Raw genomic sequence first — 24,278 nt, forward strand, 5'->3', positions numbered from 1 at the left:
ACGCTGATCGGCCCTGCGTCGGTGTCTGACGTTGCGTTATGACGTCAGACGTACACATCCGACGCAGGGCCCAGGGGATCATTAATTTTAAAGGGAACCGGCTCTATTTAGCGGGAGAGCCGGTTCTGAAGACAAACGAAGTCGGAGGTGAGACCGGAGATGGTGGGAAGAGTGCTCCGGTGCACTCTCCCAATGTTTTATTTTATTGATGCGGCGGAGAGAGTGCAGCATGCGCTGGACAGAGGAAGGGAGCGCGTGGGGAAGTAAAAACAGCTGATGACACGAGTCAGCTGTTGTCTCGTGAATGGAGCGGCGAGAGGCTCGTGCACGGAGGGAAAAGGGACGTTTTAAGGCTCCAGGGATAAAAAGGTATGGTTATTTGTTTATAATTAAGAAGCTGGTTACTTGTAAATGTCTAGAATTTGTTTAAAATAATATAAAATTGTAGTGTTTAGGTACTGTGGGGTTTGGAGTGTTGGGCTCGTGCTGGGGCAGGAGCTAGGGTAAGAGTTCTAAGTGTGACGGTTTGTCAGTTGGGAGGTGAGTGCTGAGCAGGGCAGAGCTGTGTTTAAGAGCTGTGCTCAGCTGAGGGGAAACTTTGGGTTAAAATTAAGTAAAAGTGTGTAAAAATGTGTCATATGAGTGTGATGTGAAAAGTTAAAAGTAGTTCATTTAATTTGAAAGCCCGCCGCGATTAAAAGGGCTTTAGAAAAAAATATTGATGGCTGACTGTGAGTTGAGATTGTAAGTGAATTAAATTCCTCAATCTTGTTCTCAGATTAATGTGTTCTGAGCTCTCTGAGAAAGGGGTCCTGAGCTAGTGGTAGCTTGATAGCACTTTAGAACTCTATGGAACATAAATGGTTTAGAAAGAGTTAAAAAGTGAAAAGCTAACCTGAAAGTTTAAGTTTCTCATTGATTATAAACAAAAAGGGTTTTTTAAAATTTCAACCCTGTAATTTTAAAGAACTACTTAGCACACACTGATGTTATTAAAATTTTGATGGGGGGGAGGTAAATAGAGTAGGGATAATAATTATATGTTTTTTTAAAAGCTAGATAGGAAATGTGTGCAGTAGGCACCTGTATTGTGGGGATCAGTTAGATTTTAGGGTTATTGCTTTGTTATAGATTAGAGTAGTAGGTGTCTTCATTCCTGATTCCTGTACCCTGGCCAGGGTTCAACTCCGCAGCAAGCTTATGGTACCCAACGATTGGCAGAATAGAGAAGATACAAAGCCAGCTGATGGGACGTAAATAAAAGTATCCTTTTGAACTTTAATGGAATAAAGAGAAAAATAGTATACTTACCTTGAAGTCTCCGGAGGAAAAACCAAAACCTGAAAAAGAAGAAAAGAAACAAAGAATCAATTCTATATAAGGGACTCATATTAGAATATAATCTTTTGCATGCATGTTTAAACTTTAGTTTAGGAAATTAAACTGCTACTTATCTGATGTGAAGTCACTCTGAAGTTGAGCCTTATAGAGAATAGAGGAACCTATGGGAAATAAAGAAATGTAAGGTTAAGGCTACTGAGGGGTGGAATCTATTGTGTTCATTTAAGTGCATATTAGAATAAAGTGAACTTTTACTAATCAATTGTTATTTCAAAGTTTTTTTGTGCCCTTCTTCTGCTCTGGGTGAAACACTCGGCTCAGACTATATTCTTTTTGAAACCAGGAGTGGGGGAGGGGTTACAATAACACATTGTTTTTCAGAGTTGGCAAGACTGTCTGTTCTCCTAATTCCTGGTCTGTGTGCTAAGTTATTTTTCTTCTATACTGGTGTAATATTTTCAATGATGCCATGGCTGGTAAAAGGGGTGTGTCTACTGTGGGGGCGGAGCCATAGTGATCCCACCTCTGGATGGGTAGGGGCGCCGACTAATAGGCTGCAGGAGGGCGCTAGAAACCCTACGGCCGGCCCTGGGCTTGTTCAATTAAATTCTTCATGCAAATTGGGCACGTGCCCAAATTTGTGTGTGCAATTTAAAGTGCCATTTATAGAATACGGGGGACAGTGTTTAATTATTAATAGATACATTTAATTGGAGTACATATAAATAATAATTCTTTTAATACACTTTAGGGACCATTTGTAGCTGCCTTTGCTTCATCGAACCTTGGGGATGTGTCACCAAATACTCAAGGTCCACACTGCATAAACACTGGAGAATCATGTGACAACCCAAATAGTTATTGCCCAGTTGGAGGGGTAAGTACTATAACTATTTTATATAAATTTGGATATTACCTACTGTAGGGTAAAAATTGCCACATTAAAAAAATGACTTTGGGTTGATTATTTGTGCCTGTTCTGTTCCACCTTCTAGGAGATAGTCATTCCAATATCCTTTCTCAAAGCAATAATCGAATGGCTTAAACTGTGTTCTTCTTATGCAACTGATATTAGACAAATCATGTTTTATTTTTGCTAGTGCGCCATGCAGAAAGCGCACATCAGAATAAACAATTTTTCAATGGATAGGAAATAAAAAAAAAAACACACCTTATAATTCTATCAATTATTAGTTGTAAATGGGTCAAATATGCCTGTTAGATCATAGGCAAACTCATTGAAATCTTATTTAGAGGGACAGTTACTAATGTCTGTTAAGAGGAAATGGGACTTGATATACCACCTTTCTGAGGTTTTTGCAACTACATTCAAAATGGTTTACATATATTCAGGTACTTATTTTGTATCAGGGGCAATGGAGGATTAAGTGACTTGTCCAGAGTCACAAGGAGCTATAGTGGGAATCAAACTTAGTTCCCCAGGATGAAAGACCACTGCACTAACCACTAGGCTACTCCTCCACTCTGTACAATTTTGGCCAACTGTCACATGTTAAATGGCACAAGCATGTGCTATTTGCCCATAACTCATGTTTTGGCATTAAAATGGGAACAAAATTATAATGAGATAGAAAACATGCATATGCATGCTAAGTACCTCATTATTATACAAATTGAAGGAAGAACGCAGCTTGTGTTTAACCTTGCAAATCACATTATTTGTGACAAGATAATGCAAACATTAAGCTGGTGTTCTTTCCTACGCAGGGGTATCACGTCGTTAACGCGTGGCCTGATAATCCCAAAGTGCCTCTTGAAGGGGCTGGTGCCTGCACTTGAACCCTCATGAGGGCTCTCCAAACAATGCAATCCAAACTCTCACCTCTTGACATCCTTCTGACTGTTCAATCCCATCCCTCTGACACCTCCCCAGCACCTCTTGTGGGAGCCCCTGGTGTTTAGTGGAGGGGGTGGGGGTGGTGGAGTGGGGGAGCAGGAATGATCCCCAATGCATCTCCTCCTCAAATAGCAGCCTCAAAATGGCACCTCTCGACCACTAGTGGTATGCTGGTGATTCTAAACTGCCAATAAGACTCACTATCTTTGTAATAATGTAGTAAGGACATGTCATATTCCTGGCTGCAGTTATGCAAAAAGAATTTCACTGCTGAAGTTGCTAACCTTCTGTATTGAGTTATGGTAAAATATGTTATTTTACTGCTGCTTAGAAAATACTCTTCATAAATGGCTGACACAAACTGTAAGTAAATATTAGTCAGACTCGTTTGCAGATGTCTCATCAGTGTGCAAATATTATTCCTTAAAGCTTCCTGCACATTGAAATGAAAACAGTTTCATACCTTTTTAATACAGAAAACGTTTCCAAAGGACCATTCTCAGTAAACCAGGAAATTCTTTAACCTCAAAAGAAAACAAAGGGAAAAACAAAACAAAAGCAATCACACAAAAAATATCAACAACAACAACCAAGCCGCGGTAGGGCAAACATGTAGGTAGCGTGCACCAAATCAACACTACTGCCAGCAGTAATTTCTAAGTTGGCACACGCTGTTTCTCGTGTGTGTGTGGGAGCATTCCCGGTGGTAATCGGTAGCATGGCCACATTGCCGTGCAATGCCTGATTACTGCATGAGTAGCACGTGATCCCTTTCTGCCAAGTAAATAGGCAAGTGAGGGCTCAGGCAGTAAATAGCCATGTGCTACTTTTCATATTAGTACACAGCCATTTACTACCCCATTAAAAAAAAGTCTTTTTCCCAGCTGCAGTGAAAAATGGCCCAGCACGTGCCAATTTCACACATCAAACTAGTGCAGGTCATTTTTTACCGCAGCTTAGTAAAAGGACTCTTAAGAGAGAGAAAAGTACACTTCACTTTTTTTGAGCAAATTCATAGAATTGCTATGGTCAAAACAATAGGTTAACTTGGTGGGGAGGGGATGTCATTCCTGACTTTGAGCATATGAACATGCACACATGGGAATTTTCTGAGGTATATTTACATTTTCTAAAATATATTGACTTTAGAAGATTTCCTAAATGATAACTTGCCTAGGGGCCATAACTCCCCAAATACAGCTGAGCAATGGCTTACTACACCATCTATTGCTCAGCAAAGATTATTACCATCACTCACTAATTCGAGGTGGGAAGATTCAGTGCCCTAATTAAGGGCACACATCGCTGGTGTAATTTCCAGCAATTTCTGAGGCCAGGAAACCATCTTTGTGACCATTACCCCCCGAATATAGCTGAGTGGAGGCTTACTACACCATCTGTTGCCCAGCAAAGATTATTACCATTCCTCACTGATTCGCGGTGGGAGGATTCAGTACCCACGCTAAGGGCGCACATCGCTGACATAATTTCCACTGGACTTTTAAGGACGCTGAGTTCTGATGCCAGGAAACCAGCTTTGGGCCATTATCCTAGAATACAGCTGAACAGATGCTTACTACACAATCTTTTGCCCTGCAAAGATTATTATTATCACTCACTGATTTCAGGTGGGAGGACTTGGTGCCCAAGCTAAGGGTGCACATCACTGATGTCATTTCCACTGGACTTTTAAGGATGCCAAGTTTTGAGGACAGGAAACCATCTTTGGGGCCATTGCCCGCCATCAGCTCCTCAAGGAATGACACTGGGGAAGTGAGTTCTGTTCAGGAAGAAGGTGGAGGAGCATCTCTCCCTTTGGAACATTAAACATCTCTTTCCCTTCACTAGCAGGTGGTCCACCATGTCCAGCAGTGAAGCTGCATCAGCAGCACAGGTGGGGGTTGGAACGCCGGGCAGAGAGCTGCTGATGGAAGGTTCAGCTGGTGGCTGTGTTGGAGTCCCTTTGGAGAGTGTTGCAAGCTGTGGACACTACTGTGATGAAGGCATCCATGGAGTTAACAACTTTAGCTACTCAGGGACTCTTTTACTTAGCCTAAGCACACCCAACATATGCCAATTTTGAGTTACCGCCTGGCTACCACATGGCCCTTGCAGTAATTTCATTTTGACATGCGTCTGCTACGAACGCTGGAAAATATTTTTATTTTCTGGAACGTGGGTGGTAATCGGCTGGTAATCGTCATTCTACATGCGTAGATGATTACCACATGGTTACCGTGTAAGACCTTACTGCTAGGTCAATGGTTGGTGGTAAGGTCTCAGACCCAAAATGGATGCATGGCAATTTTCATTTTGACGCATGTCCATTTTTGGCAAAAATAAAAAAAGGCATTTTTTACAGGTGCACTGAAAAATGATTCTGCGCGCACCCAATACACGTGTCTACACCATGACAGTCCATTTTCAGCGTGCCTTTGTAAAAGGGTGTTACGCTCTGCTACACTTCGCCAGGATGGGTTGGTTTCTGTTTCCTAACCTAGCAGCCGTCATCCGGGTTGGATAATGGACAGCAGCCATCTTGGCTAGCTCAGGAGGGGGCAGCCATCTTGGAGTAACGAGGTCAGGAAGGAAGCCCATATTTGGATGTAGGCACCTCTGCTGATGGGGGCAGCCATCTTGGAACAGCTGCTCATGGTTGAGCCTAATTCCTGCTCTATTTAAAGCCCTGTTTCCAGTCCTTCCATGCTTCGGCTTCTATTTGCTTAGAGGTTGTGGTCTTCATCTGTTCCAGTGTTTTCCTGTGTTCCTGACCTTGGATTGTTTACTGACCACGAGTTGTGTTGCTGCCTGCCCAGACTTTCGGATTGCTCTCTGTTTTGCTGCTTCACTGACTCTTTGCTCCTGGACTGTGTCTGCCTGCCAGCCTGGTCAGTGGTTGTGCAACCCCGCCGGTTCCAGAAGTCCTGGTGGCCACCTGCACCTGGGGGCTCAACTCCCAGGGAACGGTGGTCGCTCCCCAGGTGAAGCTAGGGGTTGTCTGGCTGCCTGATTGAGTGCGGTGCCTCTTCATCTTCGCCGTGCTCAGTCGGGGCACAAGGGCTCACATTCACCAGGTCATAACAAAGGGCCCCTAAATTTGACTCTGTAAGTAAGACTGTGGAGACTCTAAAGATGGATTTTACATGGCAAATTGATCAGATATGGTTAGATATTAAAGGTTTTCAAGACTTAAGCGTAACCTGCGGGTGCTGAATTTTCTGAGAACCTTGGTCTCTCTTCCCCTGGGCATCTTTAAAAAATATAGAAATTTTGAAGTTTTCTTCAGATGTTTTTCCTCCGGTTAATAAAATTTATTATCTTCCAGTGTCCTCAAAAAATATCTAGGGTAAGGTTGTGGGCCCAAAGCCTGAACCATAATTGGATTTAAAGAATATTTCAGCCATATTGGAAGAATCTGTCATGGAAACCACAGAAAAATCAACTTTATTGGTTTCTTTGAGCAAGATGTGAACGCTATAATGAAGCAATATTTTAGACATTCACAAGATCTCTTTTATGGTCAAAGGATTAGGATTTGTCCTGAAGTTGCAAAGGTAACCCAAGAAAGAAGAAAAGCATTTTTGGCTATGCGGCAAGAAGTTAAAGACTTGGGTGGAACTTTCTTGTTAGTGTTCCCTTGTAAATGTAGAGTAAGATATGGTCAATCAAAGTATGTGGTTGTTTTTGCTCCAGATCAGTTTTGTGCCTTTTCAGACTTGAGGAAGTTATAATGGATATACTAACTATGCCTGTGTTTAATTTGGAGTTTCGAGGATGTATCTGTGAAGCCTTTCTATATGAATATTTCTTTTGATTTTCTCCTAATTTTCACTCTTTCCTCCCCCTTCCCTCTTTGAGGTTGTGGTCTAAGGATGATGGTATGTTATATATGATATGTTTCCTATATTGTTTTATATTCTGTGTTTCTTTTTCAAGGTAAATCTTGTATAATTGTTAATAAATGAATAAATAAATAAAAAAAATTAAAAAGATATCAGATACTCTTGGTCAAATGTTTTGTGATCTGACCATTTTTTGCTCAATTTTACAGTTAACTGAGTTTGATTACAGCAGAAGAATCAGAAAGTTAAGATGAAATGCTATACTAGGACAAAATTGATAATGATCTCTTTTGGAAAGAATTTAGTCAGGACTGGAAGGAGTTTGACTCTATAGATTTTTCTGAAGAATGGTTGGAGGTTAGTGAGTTGTTTTTGAATGAAATTGTTTCTAAATCATTGAAGAATAAAATTCTTCATCAGAGCAATGAGGGGGTCTTTTACTAAAGTTTAGCTTGAGTTATCTGCAGCAGGGCCCATTATATTCCTATGGGCTCTGCTGCAGATAACTTGAGCTAAGCTTTAGTAAGAGACCTCCTGAATGTTTTGACGTAGAATTGTTGGGTATGAAACAACTTTTGTAGAAGACTGGAACGTAAATGGTTAAAGAGAGCAGACATAGAAGTAAAAAAGGAATGGAGATTAGTTGTGAAGAAATATAAAGACACTTTAAAATTAAAGAGATCCTATTTTTCAAAAAAGGTAGGTTTAGATGTTTCTAATTCCAAAATGAATTGATAGTCGTACTAATACTGCTCAATTTTCTTAGTTGGGTACAGATGAGAATCCATCAGCCACTCAGTTGGCAATCTATTTTCAAACTAAAGTTAGCAAAATAAGAGCTTGGTTGAATCTAATGTTATAAATGATGAGTTAAGCAGGGCAAAGAATAGTGAAGCAATAACACAAACAAATTGTGGAGCAGAACAGCGAAGTAGGCCACAGATGGTGCTTATCTTGATTTCTTTTTTGATTGTAAACTGCTTAGAACCTTGTTGTACCAATGGTATATAAACAAATGTTATTAATAATAATAGGTCCTTTTACTAAACTGTAGTAAAAAGTGGCCCTAGCGAGTCCTTATGTAGGTCATTTCTGTGTGCTAAGGCCATTTTTCCGCATGGGAAAAATGGCCACTTTTTCTGTTTTTTTAATTAAAGGTCTCGCGCTAATTTTCCCATTTCCTATTCTGTAGGCGGTAAGGGTCATATGCTAATTATGTGCTAATAAGCTATCACACAGCAGTGTAGCCGCACTAACTGATTAGCACAGAACACACCTACTCTCTGCCCCCCCCCCCAGATCTGCCTCCAGCGCTAAAATATAAATCTATTTTTTAGTGTGTGGGAAGTGTTTACCAATCAAAAATTACCACAGGACACTTGAGTGTGCTCCACAGTAAGGCATTTTTCTTGCTGTAGTAAGCAGGTTGGGACCCCCATGTAATTTAGCTTATACTTAGCCTCTTTATACTTAGCCTCTTAAAATTAGGTCTTAAGTATGATGTTTGTGTTTTATACTTATATTGTTTGATTCTTCTACTACTACTACTACTACTTATAATTTCTATAGCGCTACTAGACGTACGCAGCGCTGTACACTTGAACATGAAGAGACAGTCCTATCTCTGATTTCTTTGCTATGGTTCTCAAATTCCCTTGATATGGACTATCCGGCAAATTCTGTAAATGGTGCCTTAAGTTGTGTGTTCTAATTTGGCTGCATGGCCAAATTGCATGCACAACTTTGAACAACAAGTCAATCAGCGTTGATGATTGGTAATTAACAACCAATTATCAGAACTAATTGGCAACAATTAGGATCTATGCACATATCTGATTCTTTAACAGAATGCACCTATATCCTGTCGTGCATAACAATTTGTAGGCGTATTTAGGGGCTTTCCTGGGGCATTTTCAGATTTTATGTGCATTTATGTAGAATCACGCCTAATTGAGGTGCCTGCATTTAGGTGCAGCTCAATGCTGAGCACAATTCTATAAAGGACGCATACCCTTTATAGAATCACACTAAGTGTGTTTTTAGTTGGCACCGATTTATTCAGGTGGAAAATCTAAATTTGATTCTGCCAAGCCCTTTTGTGAAAAATTACATTGGCTTCCCATTAAAGAACGTATCGCCTATCTGTACCTTGATTCATAGGATCATTTACGGAGAAGTTCCCGATTATATGCTAGATCTGGTGGATCTTCCACCCAGAAACAGTTTCAATTCCTCCCGATCCTTCCTAAATTTACATTACCCAGATTGCAGTGGCCTGAAGTACAAATCTACTTACGCATCCAACTTCTCCTTCATAAGCACACAACTGTGGAATGCACTGCCTAGAACCCTAAAATCAACCCAGAACTATCTAAATTTCAGAAAACTATTGAAGACCACCATGTTCAAGAAGGCATACCTTACAGACTCAACCTAATGTACTTCCACCTGTTTTTCGGCATAATCCATGGACTTTTTTTTACTATCTTTTGTTATCAGTTGTTGTTTTAAATGATACCAATATGGTAATCACCTACTACTACAATGCTTAATTATACTTTCTGAACCGTAGCCTACCCTGCGGTTTTGTGTAAGCCACATTGAGCCTGCAACTGGTGGGAAAATGTGGGGTATTGTAGGCGTATTTCTCAGATAATAAATTACCTGAAACAAGGTTTCCCAACAGAACTATCCGCAAGCAAAATATTTTGTTCTCTGTCTAGGGGAAGGGGGAAAACCTTGGCTATGGCCCTACATGCCACTATTTCGGTCAGAGAGAGACAGAGCTGAGAAATCAGGCTGATATATATTAGCTTTATTATGGACAATATAAAAAAAATATACAAAATAGAAATTTGGCAAAGCTTTGGCTGAACAAAAATACTGGCAGTAATTCTTACAACTATATTCTCACACTACACACATTTCTTACTGGTTGCTAGGTAAACTTGCACAACTGATTAGAATGCAATAACTATGTTACGAGGTAGTATGGTAATTAGCAGCTTCTTTCCCGACCAAGGTTATGACTAACACCAGCCTTATGCTCAGGTAATCACCACTCGCTAACCCAGACTAATAGGAGATAGATCACTGTCTCTCACCAGGCAGGCTGACCTCCCGGGACGCCTCTCAGGAGTAGTACAGGTTACCTCCCAGACTCAAGCTGAGAGATCAGTGAGTCTTCGTCAGAGCCACGACAGGCACTCTGCAGCAGTCAGCAAAGGCACAGGTCACACCTTGCAGGTTGCTGAACCACACGGTACTCTTCCAGATACACAGTTCATCAGTTGGTGGACCTTCTTAGGTCACCGGTCTTCTTTCCACCTCCACCTTCTTCCAAGGATTCCGACTAACTAACTCCCCAACTCTTCCCGCTCTTCCAGCGCCTCTCGGTCAGGTGATACCAATTATCCTCTTGTACCATCCTGTGCATGGTAAGAAGAGTTCTTGTTTTTTCTTTGTGACCTTGGAAATGGTAACTTCTGGTGCTATGCATGCCTCCCTTCTCATCATCTCAGAGATAGAAGGGGAATAATTGGAGCACAGAGTGTCCTTGGCTTTAGCAAGCCTATTAGTGATTTTCCACAAACTGAAGCGGACTCTGACACAGAGATATGCAGGTCAGAGGTTTGCAGCAGCCATCTTCTAGTAACAAGATGTCATAGGCTTGTATAGGCCAAGACCAGCAAGGGAGACACAGGGACATACCCCTACATATTCCCCCCCTTGGAGATGGAATTTACTACTAAGGAGTAAAAGCCTTCTCCAACCTAACTAAAACAGCTAGATGGGTACATCAGAACTCATGGTCAAGACTGAAGACAGAAAAACAGTCAATGTCATTAATTCAATACTAACACACTATCAATGATAACTAGAAGCAAATACTTCATAAAATCATACGTATTGTTCAAGCGTAGTTTCAATAATGCTAATACAGCAAACTACTAATACTAGAACACTCTTAGTGTGTTAGCAGCTATGTCTTAACTCATGAAATTATCATCAACATTTAACCATCAATACAATAAATTGCATAGCAAAAGCATTAGCAATAGTAGTACAGAATATGAAAATGTAAACTAAGTTCTCCGAGGACAAGCAGGCTGCTTGTTCTCACTGATGGGTGACGTCCACGGCAGCCCCTCCAATCGGAAACTTCACTAGCAAAGTCCTTTGCTAGCCCTCGCGCGCCCGCGCGCACCGCGCATGCGCGGCCGTCTTCCCGCCCGAAACCGGCTCGAGCCGGCCAGTCTTCTTTTGTCCGCACTCGGTACGGTCGTGTTTTCGCCGTGTCGAGCCCCGGAAAGTCGACCTCGCGCGTCCAATTTATTTTGAGCGTGTTTTTTTTCCTTCGGGAAAGTTTTCTCTTAGTCGGGAAGTGCTCCGGAAACCCCCCGCCGGGTTTCGTGTAAATCCTCCCCGTACTTCCAGCTTTTTGCCCCGGTAAGTTTTCTTTCGTCGTCGGGGTAGGCCTCTTTTCGGCCTCGGTCGAGATTTTTCTCCCTCTAAATTTTGGTGCTTCAAATTTCGCCATTTCGGCTTTTGATTTCGCCGGTGTGATTTTTCCGCCCATGACATCGAAGCCTTCCAGCGGCTTCAAGAAGTGCACCCAGTGCGCCCGGGTTATCTCGCTCACTGATCGACACTCGTCGTGTCTTCAGTGTCTGGGGGCCGAGCACCGCCCTCAGAACTGCAGTCTGTGTTCCCTGCTTCAAAGGCGGACTCAGGTAGCGAGACTAGCCCAGTGGAACGTGTTGTTCTCGGGCTCTTCGTCGGCATCGGCACCGGGATCTTCGAGTGCATCGACGTCGTCAGCGTCCAGACCATCTTCCTCGGCCGCCCCTGCATCGAGTGCATCGAGGCATCGGGCCTCTGCATCGGCGCCGAGACATCGGATAGCTGCATCGACGTCGGTGGTACCAGGACCTCGTCTGCTGATGTCGTCGGACGGTGGTGCATCGGGTGGAGTGCAGGTGAGGGCTGTCCATTCCCCTGCTGGTGGCGGTGAGCCCTCGGGTGGGTCTCCGCCTACCCTGAGGGCTCCTGCGGTACAGCCCCCCCGAGATCGACCTTCTTCAGTCTCGGCCCCGAGGAAGCGACGGATGGATTCGACGTCCTCCTCGTCGGTGCCGGGGAGCTCCGGTGACATGCTTCGGAAGAAATCGAAGAAGCATCGACACCGGTCTCCTCCCCGTGTCGGCACCGAGAGCTCTGGGTCACCGAGGGATTCGGCACCCAGCAGGCATCGGCACCGAGAGGACCGCTCACCCTCTGTTCAGGAGGTGTCGATGCGCTCCGCTCTGGACAGCCCGGAACAGCCTCCACGCCCGGAACAGGTACTGACGTCGACGCCTGCATCGACCTCTCAGCCTTTCTCTGCAGCCACTCTAAACGAGAGCCTCCGGGCCGTTCTCCCAGAGATTCTGGGAGAGCTGTTGCGCCCTACCCCTCCGGTACCGGCGGTGCTTGCGCCTCCGGTACCGTCGAGCGTGGCGCCGGCTGGCCCATCGCCCAGGTTGAGGTCCCCGACGTCGGTACCGCGTGCGGTGCCGACCGCGGCCACCTCCCAGGAAGGCTCCCCGACCACGTCGGCGGAGGGAGCTTCGCCGATGCGGGCAAGGGAGTCTACCTCTCGACGCCCCCATCGTGGACGGGGTTCCACGGAGTCGAGCAGGGCGAGGTTGCAGACACAGGTCCGGGAACTTGTGTCTGACACCGAGGGTGAGGCCTCGTGGGAGGAAGAGGAAGATCCCAGATTTTCTCTGACGAGGAGTCTGAGGGTCTTCCGTCTGATCCCACTCCCTCTCCTGAGAGACAGCTTTCTCCTCCCGAGAGTCTGTCTTTCGCTTCCTTTGTCCAGGAGATGTCTACGGCCATCCCCTTCCCGGTGGTTGTGGAGGACGAGCCCAGGGCTGAAATGTTTGAGCTCCTGGACTATCCTTCTCCACCTAAGGAAGCGTCCACTGTTCCCTTGCACCATGTCCTGAAGAAGACATTGCTTGCGAACTGGACCAAGCCATTAACTAATCCCCACATTCCCAAGAAGATCGAGTCCCAGTACCGGATCCATGGGGACCCAGAGCTGATGCGCACTCAGTTGCCTCATGACTCTGGAGTTGTGGATTTGGCCCTAAAGAAGGCTAAGAGTTCTAGGGAACATGCTTCGGCGCCCCCGGGCAAGGACGCTAGAACCTTAGACTCCTTTGGGAGGAAGGCCTACCATTCCTCTATGCTCGTGTCCAAGATCCAGTCCTACCAGCTCTACACGAGCATACACATGCGGAACAATGTGCGGCAGTTGGCGGGCTTGGTTGATGCTCTTCCCCCTGAGCAAGCCAAGCCTTTTCAGGAGGTGGTCAGGCAGCTGAAGGCGTGCAGAAAATTCCTGGCCAGAGGAGTTTATGACACTTTTGATGTTGCGTCCAGGGCCGCTGCTCAAGGTGTGGTGATGCGCAGGCTCTCATGGCTGCGTGCCGCCGACCTGGAGAATAGACTCCAGCAGCGGATTGCGGACTCGCCTTGCCGTGCGGATAACATTTTTGGCGAAAAAGTCGAACAGGTGGTAGAGTCTCTCCACCAGTGGGACACCGCATTCGACAAGTTCGCCCGCCGGCAGCCTTCAGCTTCTACCTCTACAGGTAGACGATTTTTCGGGGGAAGGAAGACTGTTCCCTATACTTCTGGCAAGCGTAGGTACAATCCTCCTTCCCGACAGCCTGCGGCCCAGGCTAAGCCCCAGCGCGCTCGCTCTCGTCAGCAGCGTGCGACTCAGCAAGGCCCCGCGGCTCCCCAGCAAAAGCAAGGGGCGAGCTTTTGACTGGCTCCAGCAGAGCATAGCCGACATCCAAGTGTCAGTGCCGGGCGACCTGCCTGTCGGAGGGAGGTTGAAAGCTTTTCACCAAAGGTGGCCTCTCATAACCTCCGATCAGTGGGTTCTCCAAATAGTCCGGCAAGGATACACCCTCAATTTGGCCTCAAAACCTCCAAATTGTCCTCCGGGAGCTCAGTCCTACAGCTTCCAGCACAAGCAGGTACTTGCAGAGGAACTCTCCGCCCTTCTCAGCGCCAATGCGGTCGAGCCCGTGCCATCCGGGCAAGAAGGGCTGGGATTCTATTCCAGGTACTTCCTTGTGGAAAAGAAAACAGGGGGGATGCGTCCCATCCTAGACCTAAGGGCCCTGAACAAATATCTCGTAAAAGAAAAGTTCAGGATGCTTTCCCTGGGCACCCTTCTCCCCATGATTCAGCAAAACGATTGGCTATGCTCTCTGGACTTGAAGGATGCCTACACACACATCCCGATACTGCCAGCTCACAGACAGTATCTGCGATTTCAGCTGGGCACACGCCACTTCCAGTACTGTGTGCTACCCTTTGGGCTCGCCTCCGCGCCCAGGGTGTTCACAAAGTGCCTAGCTGTGGTAGCAGCGGCGCTTCGCAGGCTGGGGGTGCACGTGTTCCCATATCTCGACGATTGGCTGGTGAAGAACACATCCGAGGCAGGAGCCCTGCAGTCCATGCAGATGACTATTCGCCTCCTGGAGCTACTGGGGTTTGTGATAAATTACCCAAAGTCCCATCTTCTCCCAGTGCAGAAACTCGAATTCATCGGAGCCCTGCTGGATTCTCGGACGGCTCGCGCCTATCTCCCAGAGGCGAGGGCCAACAACTTGTTGTCCCTCGTCTCGCGGGTGCGAGCGTCCCAGCAGATCACAGCTCGGCAGATGTTGAGATTGTTGGGCCACATGGCCTCCACAGTTCATGTGACTCCCATGGCCCGCCTCCACATGAGATCTGCTCAATGGACCCTAGCCTCCCAGTGGTATCAGGCCGCTGGGGGACTAGAGGACGTGATCCACCTGTCCACGAGTTTTCTCGAATCCCTGTATTGGTGGACGATTTGCTCCAATTTGACTCTGGGACGTCCCTTCCAAATTCCTCAGCCACAAAAGTGCTGACCACGGATGCGTCTCTCCTGGGATGGGGAGCTCATGTCGATGGGCTTCACACCCAAGGAAGGTGGTCCCTCCAAGAAAGCGATCTACAGATCAATCTTCTGGAGTTGCGAGCGATCTGGAACGCTCTGAAGGCTTTCAGAGATCGGCTGTCCCACCAAATTATCCAAATTCAGACAGACAATCAGGTTGCCATGTACTATGTCAACAAGCAGGGGGGCACCGGATCTCGCCCCCTGTGTCAGGAAGCCGTCAGCATGTGGCTCTGGGCTCGCCGTCAAGGCATGGTGCTCCAAGCCACATATCTGGCAGGCGTAAACAACAGTCTGGCCGACAGGTTGAGCAGGATTATGCAACCTCACGAGTGGTCGCTCAATCCCAGTGTGGTGCGACAGATCTTCCAGGCGTGGGGCACCCCCCTGGTGGATCTCTTCGCATCTCAAGTGAACCACAAGGTCCCTCAGTTCTGTTCCAGGCTTCAGGCCCACGGCAGACTGGCGTCGGATGCCTTCCTCCTGGATTGGGAGGAGGGACTGCTGTATGCTTATCCTCCCATCCCTCTGGTGGGGAAGACTTTGTTGAAACTCAAGCAAGACCGAGGCACCATGATTCTGATCGCTCCTTTTTGGCCGCGTCAGATCTGGTTCCCTCTTCTTCTGGAGTTATCCTCCGAAGAACCGTGGAGATTGGAGTGTTTTCCGACCCTCATCACGCAGGACGAAGGGGCCCTTCTGCATCCCAACCTCCAGTCTCTGGCTCTCACGGCCTGGATGTTGAGGGCGTAGATTTTGCCTCTTTGGGTCTGCCAGAGGGTGTCTCCCGTATCTTGCTTGCTTCCAGGAAAGACTCCACCAAGAGAAGTTACTTCTTTCATTGGAGGAGGTTTGCCGTCTGGTGTGACAGCAAGGCCCTAGATCCTCGCTCTTGTCCTACACAGACCCTGCTTGAATACCTTCTGCACTTGTCTGAGTCTGGTCTTAAGACCAACTCCGTAAGGGTTCACCTTAGTGCAATCAGTGCATACCATTACCAAGTGGAAGGTAAGCCGATCTCAGGACAGCCTTTAGTTGTTCGCTTCATGAGAGGTTTGCTTTTGTCAAAGCCCCCTGTCAAGCCTCCTACAGTGTCATGGGATCTCAATGTCGTTCTCACCCAGCTGATGAAACCTCCTTTTGAGCCACTGAATTCCTGCCATCCGAAGTACTTGACCTGGAAGGTCATTTTCTTGGTGGCAGTTACTTCGGCTCGTAGAGTCAGTGAGCTTCAGGCCCTGGTAGCCCAGGCCCCTTACACCAAATTTCATCACAACAGAGTAGTCCTCCGCACTCACCCTAAGTTTCTGCCAAAGGTCGTGTCGGAGTTCCATCTGAACCAGTCAATTGTCTTGCCAACATTCTTTCCCCGTCCTCATTCCTGCCCTGCTGAACGTCAGCTGCACACATTGGACTGCAAGAGAGCATTGGCCTTCTACCTGGAGCGGACACAGCCCACCAGACAGTCCGCCCAATTGTTTGTTTCTTTTGACCCCAATAGGAGGGGAGTGGCTGTAGGGAAACGCACCATATCCAATTGGCTAGCAGATTGCATTTCCTTCACTTACGCCCAGGCGGGGCTGGCTCTTGAGGGTCATGTCACGGCTCATAATGTTAGAGCCATGGCTGCGTCGGTAGCCCACTTGAAGTCAGCCTCCATTGAAGAAATTTGCAAAGCTGCGACGTGGTCATCTGTCCACACATTCACATCTCATTACTGCCTGCAGCAGGATACCCGACGCGACAGTCGGTTCGGGCAGTCAGTTCTTCAGAACCTGTTTGGGCTCTAGGATCCAACTCCACCCCCCGAGGGCCCTGTTTGTTCTGTTCCAGGCTGCACTCTCAGTTAGTTGGTAAATTTTTTAGGTCAATCTCAGTTATGTCCTCGCCGTTGCGAGGCCCAATTGACCATGGTTGTTGTTTTGAGTGAGCCTGGGGGCTAGGGATACCCCATCAGTGAGAACAAGCAGCCTGCTTGTCCTCGGAGAAAGCGAATGCTACATACCTGTAGAAGGTATTCTCCGAGGACAGCAGGCTGATTGTTCTCACAAACCCGCCCGCCTCCCCTTTGGAGTTGTGTCTTCCCTTGAAGTGTATTGTCTTGCTACATACTGGACTGGCCGGCTCGAGCCGGTTTCGGGCGGGAAGACGGCCGCGCATGCGCGGTGCGCGCGGGCGCGCGAGGGCTAGCAAAGGACTTTGCTAGTGAAGTTTCCGATTGGAGGGGCTGCCGTGGACGTCACCCATCAGTGAGAACAATCAGCCTGCTGTCCTCGGAGAATACCTTCTACAGGTATGTAGCATTCGCTATGTTGCATAGTGGAGAGTTACTCATGGTTGACCTCCACAAAGTCTAACAAAGTCAATGGTATGAGAGTCCTTAGACTGTAAAAATGGCATAATGTCCAAACCAAAGTCAATAGGGTGGACCGTGATGAATGATGAGGTATAAATGGACAACTTCTCACATCAAGAAGACATCAAACGGGAACAATATGGTCCACGTATTGGTGATGATGAAGAAAATCTTCAAACATAAGCATTGGACACAGTTCAAAAAGAAAGTCAATGAAATGTCCCAAAAACAAACAAACACATCCAAAACTTTACTTTCAGGAACACTGGATCGGTTAAAATAAAAATAAAACCAAATAAATTCCCCCCCAACAAGAAGAATGATTCTTGGGAAAAGAAAATCCAACAGTCATGACTAAACAATGGAAATCATGAGGGACAAAGGGAAGGAATGTTGAAAACCACCAATGGATTAGGAAGCAGGGCGTCAGGAACATCTTGAAGAATGACATCAGGAACAGAAACAGGATCAATCTGCTTGGCAACTGCATCGAATCTTCAAGGTTTTGTTTTTTCTCTGTAGCTAAAAAACAAAAGAAAACGAAGCTATTCTGCTTCATGGTTAGTTTGGGTCATTTCAACAATGCATGCATCTGGAACCAAATGACTTGGGTGACATGTGGACCCATTTAAGGTTATCTTCATCTTGAGAATTTTTTCTGAGGCGAATTTGGTACGCCACAGGTGAAGCTTTTTCCACTATAGGGAAAGGACCATGCCAACTGGGCAAAATTTTCTTCTCTTTTACCTTGTTTCTGCCAAAATTGAAATAGAATACCTTGTCACCAATTTGGTATTCTTTGGAGGTAGTCCCTTGATCATAGTAGGCTTTTCTACCTCTAGCACTACTTTCCAAGTTCTTTTGGGCAAAGGCAAAGGCACTTTGCAAATGCTGACGCAAATGGGTGACATACTCATGAGAGGAAGTAGCACTGGACAAGTTCACATCATTAGACCTGTAAAGCAAATGAATTGGTAACATCATTTCCCTACCTGTCATCATCTCAAACGGTGACACTCCTGGGGACCGGTGAGGTGTGGCACGAATGTCCATGAGGACCAGTGGCAACTTCATGTCCCAATCCTTACCTGATGAGGATACATACTTCTTCAGAATGGTGACGATGGTACGATTAGCTCTTTCCACTTGTCCTAAGGACTGGGGTCGGTAGGCAATGTGCAATTTACTCTTCACTCCTAGCATCTTCCACATGTGCTGGATCACTTCTGCGGTAAACTGAGATCCTTGGTCTGAATCCACTCGCATAGGCAAACCCCACCGACTGAACACATGATTCAGTAGCAAGGTAGCCGTGGTCTCGGCTGTGCAATTTGGAGCCGGTAGACAATCCACCCACTTGGTGAACAGGCAGGTAACGGTGAGCATATACTTGTTGCCTCGAGTGGATCGAACCACAGGTCCAACCCAATCAATCTGGATATCTGACCAGGGCATAGCAATACCCTTCTTCCTGAGGGGTGCTCGATGTGAAGGAGAGGAGGGCTGAAAACGACAACAGGTCAGGCAACCTCTTGTGTACAGCTGCACATCCTGACGCATGTGGGGCCAATAAGCTACTTGCTTCAAGGTCTTGTAGGTAATGCCTTCACCTCGATGTCCTGCACATGGTTCATCATGAGCATGCTGCAACATGATGCCACGATATGTTTGGGGTACTACCCACTGCTCAATGCCATGCCTACTCGTACGAATAAGCAGGTCCTGTCGGATCTTAAACTTCTCTCTGGAGGTGTAGAGTATCCTCAGTTCTTCAGTCTGACACTCCTCCTCCGTCAACGGATGTTCATGTGGATTCTGGATGTACTCATAAAATCTTCCAACTACTGGATCTGCTTTCTGAGCCGTGACAAGATCAAAGGATGGGATTTCACTGCTCCACTGGAACACTGGAGTCTCACAGAGCTGTTTAGTTTACCGTCGGGTGACAGCGTGAACTGCCAATATATCAGGTTCTGAGAACTGCCATAATTCTCCTGTGAGTGCACATTCCTTGGCGAGTTGGTCTGCTAAGTCATTTTCTATCTTGTCGGGACTATCAATTTTTGCATGACCCTTGACCTTCTTCCAATAGATGGTCATATCATGGTCACGTACCAGTTGATCCAATGCCAGAATCAAATTTCCATGATGTACTGGTTTTCCTTTAGAATTTAGCATGTTGTTCTGCTTCCAGAGGGGTAGATGAGAAACAAAGTTCTGTCTCACATAATCGGAATCGGTGCATATGACTAATTCCTTAATGCCTTTCTGAACTGCAGACTGTACCGCCACCAAGGCTGCAACTTTCTCAGCGTACTGGTTGGTCTGAGAACCCAAGCTGTGCTTGATCGTCTCTTCCGGTATGGTGGAATTCCATACCACTCCCACACCTGCAACCAACACATGGTCTGTGTCACGGCGGTAGGCACAACCATCCACATAGACCTTAGGCATTGTATCACAGATCTTCTCATCATACAGATGGTGTAGATGAGGTTCTTTCTCTCGTGGGTGAACATCAGTTTCAGACGGACCTGCAAGGGAATCATGCCCTGCACAGTCGTGCAGATCAGCCATACCTTGGGCTACTACATTACGATGTTTCTGAGCATACCTTACCTCTAGAGGCCATCCTTGGAGAGCCAATGTCCAGGAGACTATCCTACTGTTGGACACCCGACCAGATTTGATTCGGTCCCTACCCAGGAAACCAACGATTTGATGACAGGTTTCCACGATTAGCTTCTCTCCTTGGATGTAACTCCGGAAGTGTTGCAGAGCCCACACTGTGGTCAATAAGGATTTCTCACAGTCTGAATATTTCTTTTCCACTTCGGATAGGCCTTTGCTGGCATAAGCCACAACCCGCTTATCGGAATCATAGTTCTGATATAAGACAGCACTCATGGAGTGATGGGAGTATCCCAGGTCCACGTAGAATTCACGACCCCCCTCAGGGTACGCGAGGCATGGAAAGCGGCTGAGCTGATCTTTGAGTGTCTGCATCGCCGATGCTTTCTCTGGACCCGAAGCCCAGGGTGTGTCTTTCTTCAATAGCTTGACCAAGGGTCTGGTGATCTCCGCATACTCGTCGATGAACTGCCTGGAGTAATTGCATATTCCCAGAAAGGAATGAAGTTCTGTGAGATTGGTAGGTTGTTTCAGCTGTTGTAAGGCCTGTACTCGCTTCTTCTGAGGTCGCAGACCCTCAGCAGAAATTTCATACCCTAGGTAATTCAGAGATTTCTTGCACCATTGTCCTTTGGCCAATGTCAATTTAGCTCCCGCATTTGTCAACTGTCTGAAAACGTGCTCAATCTCTGACAAATGTTCTTGAAAGGTAGGGCCTTTGATCAGAATATCATCCACATAGACTACAGTGCCTCGAGCTTCAGCATCTGGAAGTGCTTTGTGTAGGAAGATGTTGAATTCAGCCGGTGAATTGAGAAAACCAAAGGGAGTCCTGTTCCACATGTACTGTTTCTTCCCAAAGGTGAAAGCCAGTTTATACTGATCATGTGGATGTACAGGTACAGTCCAAAACCCTGATGCCAAGTCTAAGCTGGTGAAATACTTAGCCCCCTTGATGGTAGCAAGACTCTGATCCAGTGAAGCCATCGGCCACCTAGACAACGGTACTCGCTTATTCAGCTGACGGTAGTCCAAGGCAATTCTCTAACTGTTGTTCTTCTTCAAGATGGGCCACAGAGGGGAGTTGTAGGTGCTGTTGCATTGCCTAATGATGCCCCTGGCCTCCAAGGTATTGAGAATCTCTTGTACAGATTCATAGGAAGCCAATGGAATCTTATACTGGCGCACAAAGACAGGCTTACTATTTGGTTCTGTAGGCACTCTGGTGACGTGCAGGTCTGTAAGGCCACAGTCATATGAGTCTACAGCAAAAAGTTCCTTGTATTTGTACAGCAACTCAGTCAACTGCCTCTTCTCCGTGTCAGTAGTGCAAGCATCAGCCTGTTCCACTTGATCTTTCACCATAGCATCAAACTCAGAGAAAGGTTGGTTGGATGGAATTTCCACTTGTTCCTCAATGTCCACCTGCAGAGATGAGGTTTCCACAGAATTCACAACTCTAGCCATATTTCTGGACAAAATCAAGAAGTCGTCTTCCAACAGCACTTGTGAACCCATTGCGTCATAAGGCCAGACAAACTCCAGAGAGACGAGGCCTCTGGGAGAGGTAAACAGACTCTCAGTTCCCCCCCCCCCCCCCCCCCCGGCAGGTGTTCCAAGAGGAAGGCAGCCTGCCAATAATAGGCAAACTTACCTCGACATCAGGAAAAGACTCTCCCACTAGAAATCCAAAAGGGTCTCCATTAGATACAAACACTTCCTCTGATTGCGGATTGGTGACCAACAAGTGAAAGGAAGTACCAGTCACCTCCAAACATGGCAGGACACTGGTGCACAACCCTTGGTCCCGAAAATGGGAATGAGGGTTGAAGAACACCACTTTGTCCAATAGACGCTGTCCCTGTGCAAGACGGAGCCGGATGGAAAAGTCCCTCACTCTTGCCGGAATGGTCACATTTTTATCACAGACTACTTCACAGACCTGGGGTATGGTCTGTCCCGATTTCAGGCTAGTAGACGTAGCTTCAACTTCCACAGGGTTGCCATCAAGTCGACTCCACAAAACAAGGTTCACCAGATCCACATAGACTCCCAAGCGTACGAGGCAATCGGAACCTAAATATAAGGACTCCTGTAGGCCTTTGACCACCGAGAAACTGTGGGTGAAAGACTTCTGTCCCACGATCACGGGCAGTCTGCACATTCCCACAAGTGTCTTGGCAACTTGTCCAGGTACCTGCACAGAAGTGGAAGACCCCTTGCTGAAGGGTAGCTGCAGAGACTTGCAAAGACTGTGAAACAGAGTGTCACTGATGAAGGAAACGTCGCTAGGCAACAGCAAAGTGGACTGAAGTGTAAGGTCAGCTATCTGGACAGGGATGGTGTAGGCCTCATCCTTCTGTAGGACATCAACCAACTTGCGAGGATGTGGTGGGTCAGGACTGGAAGTGGAATCAGCGAACTCTTGGGATATGACGGCGTCATCTGGAGAATCTTTCACCGTAGGCGAGTTATTCAACACGATCTCCAGATTGTCATCCCCTAGAACAATGTCAGCTATCCGATCGGTCTGGACCCGGATTACCTCCCCACGCTGGTCCCCCCCTTGTGCACCACACAACTGGAGCTCCCAGATGTGAGGGTCTTCGGAATTCTGAAAATTGATTCGGATAGGGGAATCCTTAAGTCCCACAGAACTGGAACCACTGACTCTGCTCATATGCCTTACTTTCCCATATGGAAGGGGGTCCATAACTTGGGCCCAGATCACCTCATGGCGCAAGTCCAAAGTAGCCCCAAATCTTTTCAGAAGATCAATTCCAATTAAGAATTCTTCACCAGGACAGGTAGTAATTATGGTGGGGTGTTTGATGTACATTTCCCCGAGCTGTAAGGAAAGCCACACCTGACCCACAGTACCAATGCTCTGCTTGCCATAAGCCTCCAATGAGAAATTGCATGGGGTGACGCTCAAGCTATCTCGACCCTCCGCTAAAGATGCCTCAAGTTTCTGAAACAGGCCTTGGGTAATCAAAGTCACTTCTGAGGCCGTATCCAGTAGACCCTGACAAGAAAATGTCTGTTGAATCAACAGATCCATGGTATATCTGGAACCTTTAGGAGTAAGGTTACCCATAAAGTACCTGGTTTCCTTAATCGAGTCACTCCATAGAGGCCCTTCCGGGTTCAAGGGCGGGGCATCTGCATTTGCATCAGATAACTCCTCACTGACGGTTGACACAGCATCTACTTGAACAATGGGCAAAAGGGTTGGTGAAGAAGGAGCCGAACCTAGTCATGCCGGTTCTTCTTCTGTATTCTGGTGTTCAGAGATTTCAATGGACTTGACACTAGGCCCTGTCTTGCTGATGTTATTGGGGACCTGATCCTTGTTCCCTGGGTAATTGTTTCTTCTCATGTAGGAAGATGGGGGTTGCTGCAATGCTCCCGAACTTGAACCTTGTTGTTTATCCCGCAATGCTTTAATCTGGGCTTCTAGGGCCCTGATCTTCTCCTCAGGGTCGGGACTCCGATGTTGCTCTATCGTTTGATCCAGCTGTGCCTGCAGGGACCGGATCTTTTCCTGGGCCCGCTTCCTCTGATTATAGTGTCGCCCTCTTGGGTGTTCTTGATCTTCCTGAGCAGCAGGGGGCACTGTATCCCTCGGCCAGCGTGGTTGATTACTGCCACCCCGGACTTGTGCATGAGGGCTTGCCACCTTATCCAGAGAAAGGGTGGAGGAAACATCACAAACACTGGGTGAAGCCCCCGGGCTGCGGTTCTTCGCAGCCGGTTTGGGTGCCGCCCCCGTGGGTTGTGTGCGACACATATCAAAAACCTCCTCAGCCCGCTTCAACATAACGGAGAACGGTTCTTTCTGGTAACCCGCTAAAGACACTTTTACGTGGTTGGGCAGGCCTTTCCAAGAGTTTGAAGTTGGAGATTTGAGAAGAGAGTTCTCAAATCTCCAACTTCAAACTCTTGGGTCTCAGGGTCCGCCCCCCCCCCCCCCTCCTGAAATGCTTCCCTCAGGCGATAGGCCCATTCATGGGGACTCTCATTTGGACCACAGCGCATATTATATGCTGCTCTTTTGGCCTCTGTGGGATCCGCGAACAGTCCATACCGCTTCTTCAGGGCTTGTTCCACTGTGAATAGATCATTATGCTCGGCTAAAATGGCCTTTAAATACGTTTGGCACTCCGCCGCAAACGTCCATTTCAGTAGAGCTCTTTTATCTGACTCGGCGTAAACCTGTAGTGAATTAAAAAGGTCATGCACACTATCCAGGTGAGC

The 24,278-nt window shown here is 46.8% G+C and overlaps 1 protein-coding gene across 4 annotated transcripts in view; it reads left to right on the forward strand.

Annotated features, from left to right (window-relative positions):
• Positions 1 to 24,278, forward strand: part of LOC115470142 (neutral ceramidase-like) — a 160,602-nt gene that overhangs the window by 87,209 nt on the left and 49,115 nt on the right. For all 4 annotated transcript variants that reach the window (XM_030203090.1, XM_030203091.1, XM_030203089.1 and 1 more), the window contains one exon: positions 2,093 to 2,218. In XM_030203090.1, the coding sequence (XP_030058950.1) occupies positions 2,093 to 2,218 (126 nt within the window). The remainder of the gene's footprint in view (positions 1 to 2,092; positions 2,219 to 24,278) is intronic.

Source organism: Microcaecilia unicolor, chromosome 5, assembly GCF_901765095.1.
Source record: "Microcaecilia unicolor chromosome 5, aMicUni1.1, whole genome shotgun sequence".
Taxonomy (NCBI): Eukaryota; Metazoa; Chordata; class Amphibia; order Gymnophiona; family Siphonopidae; genus Microcaecilia; species Microcaecilia unicolor.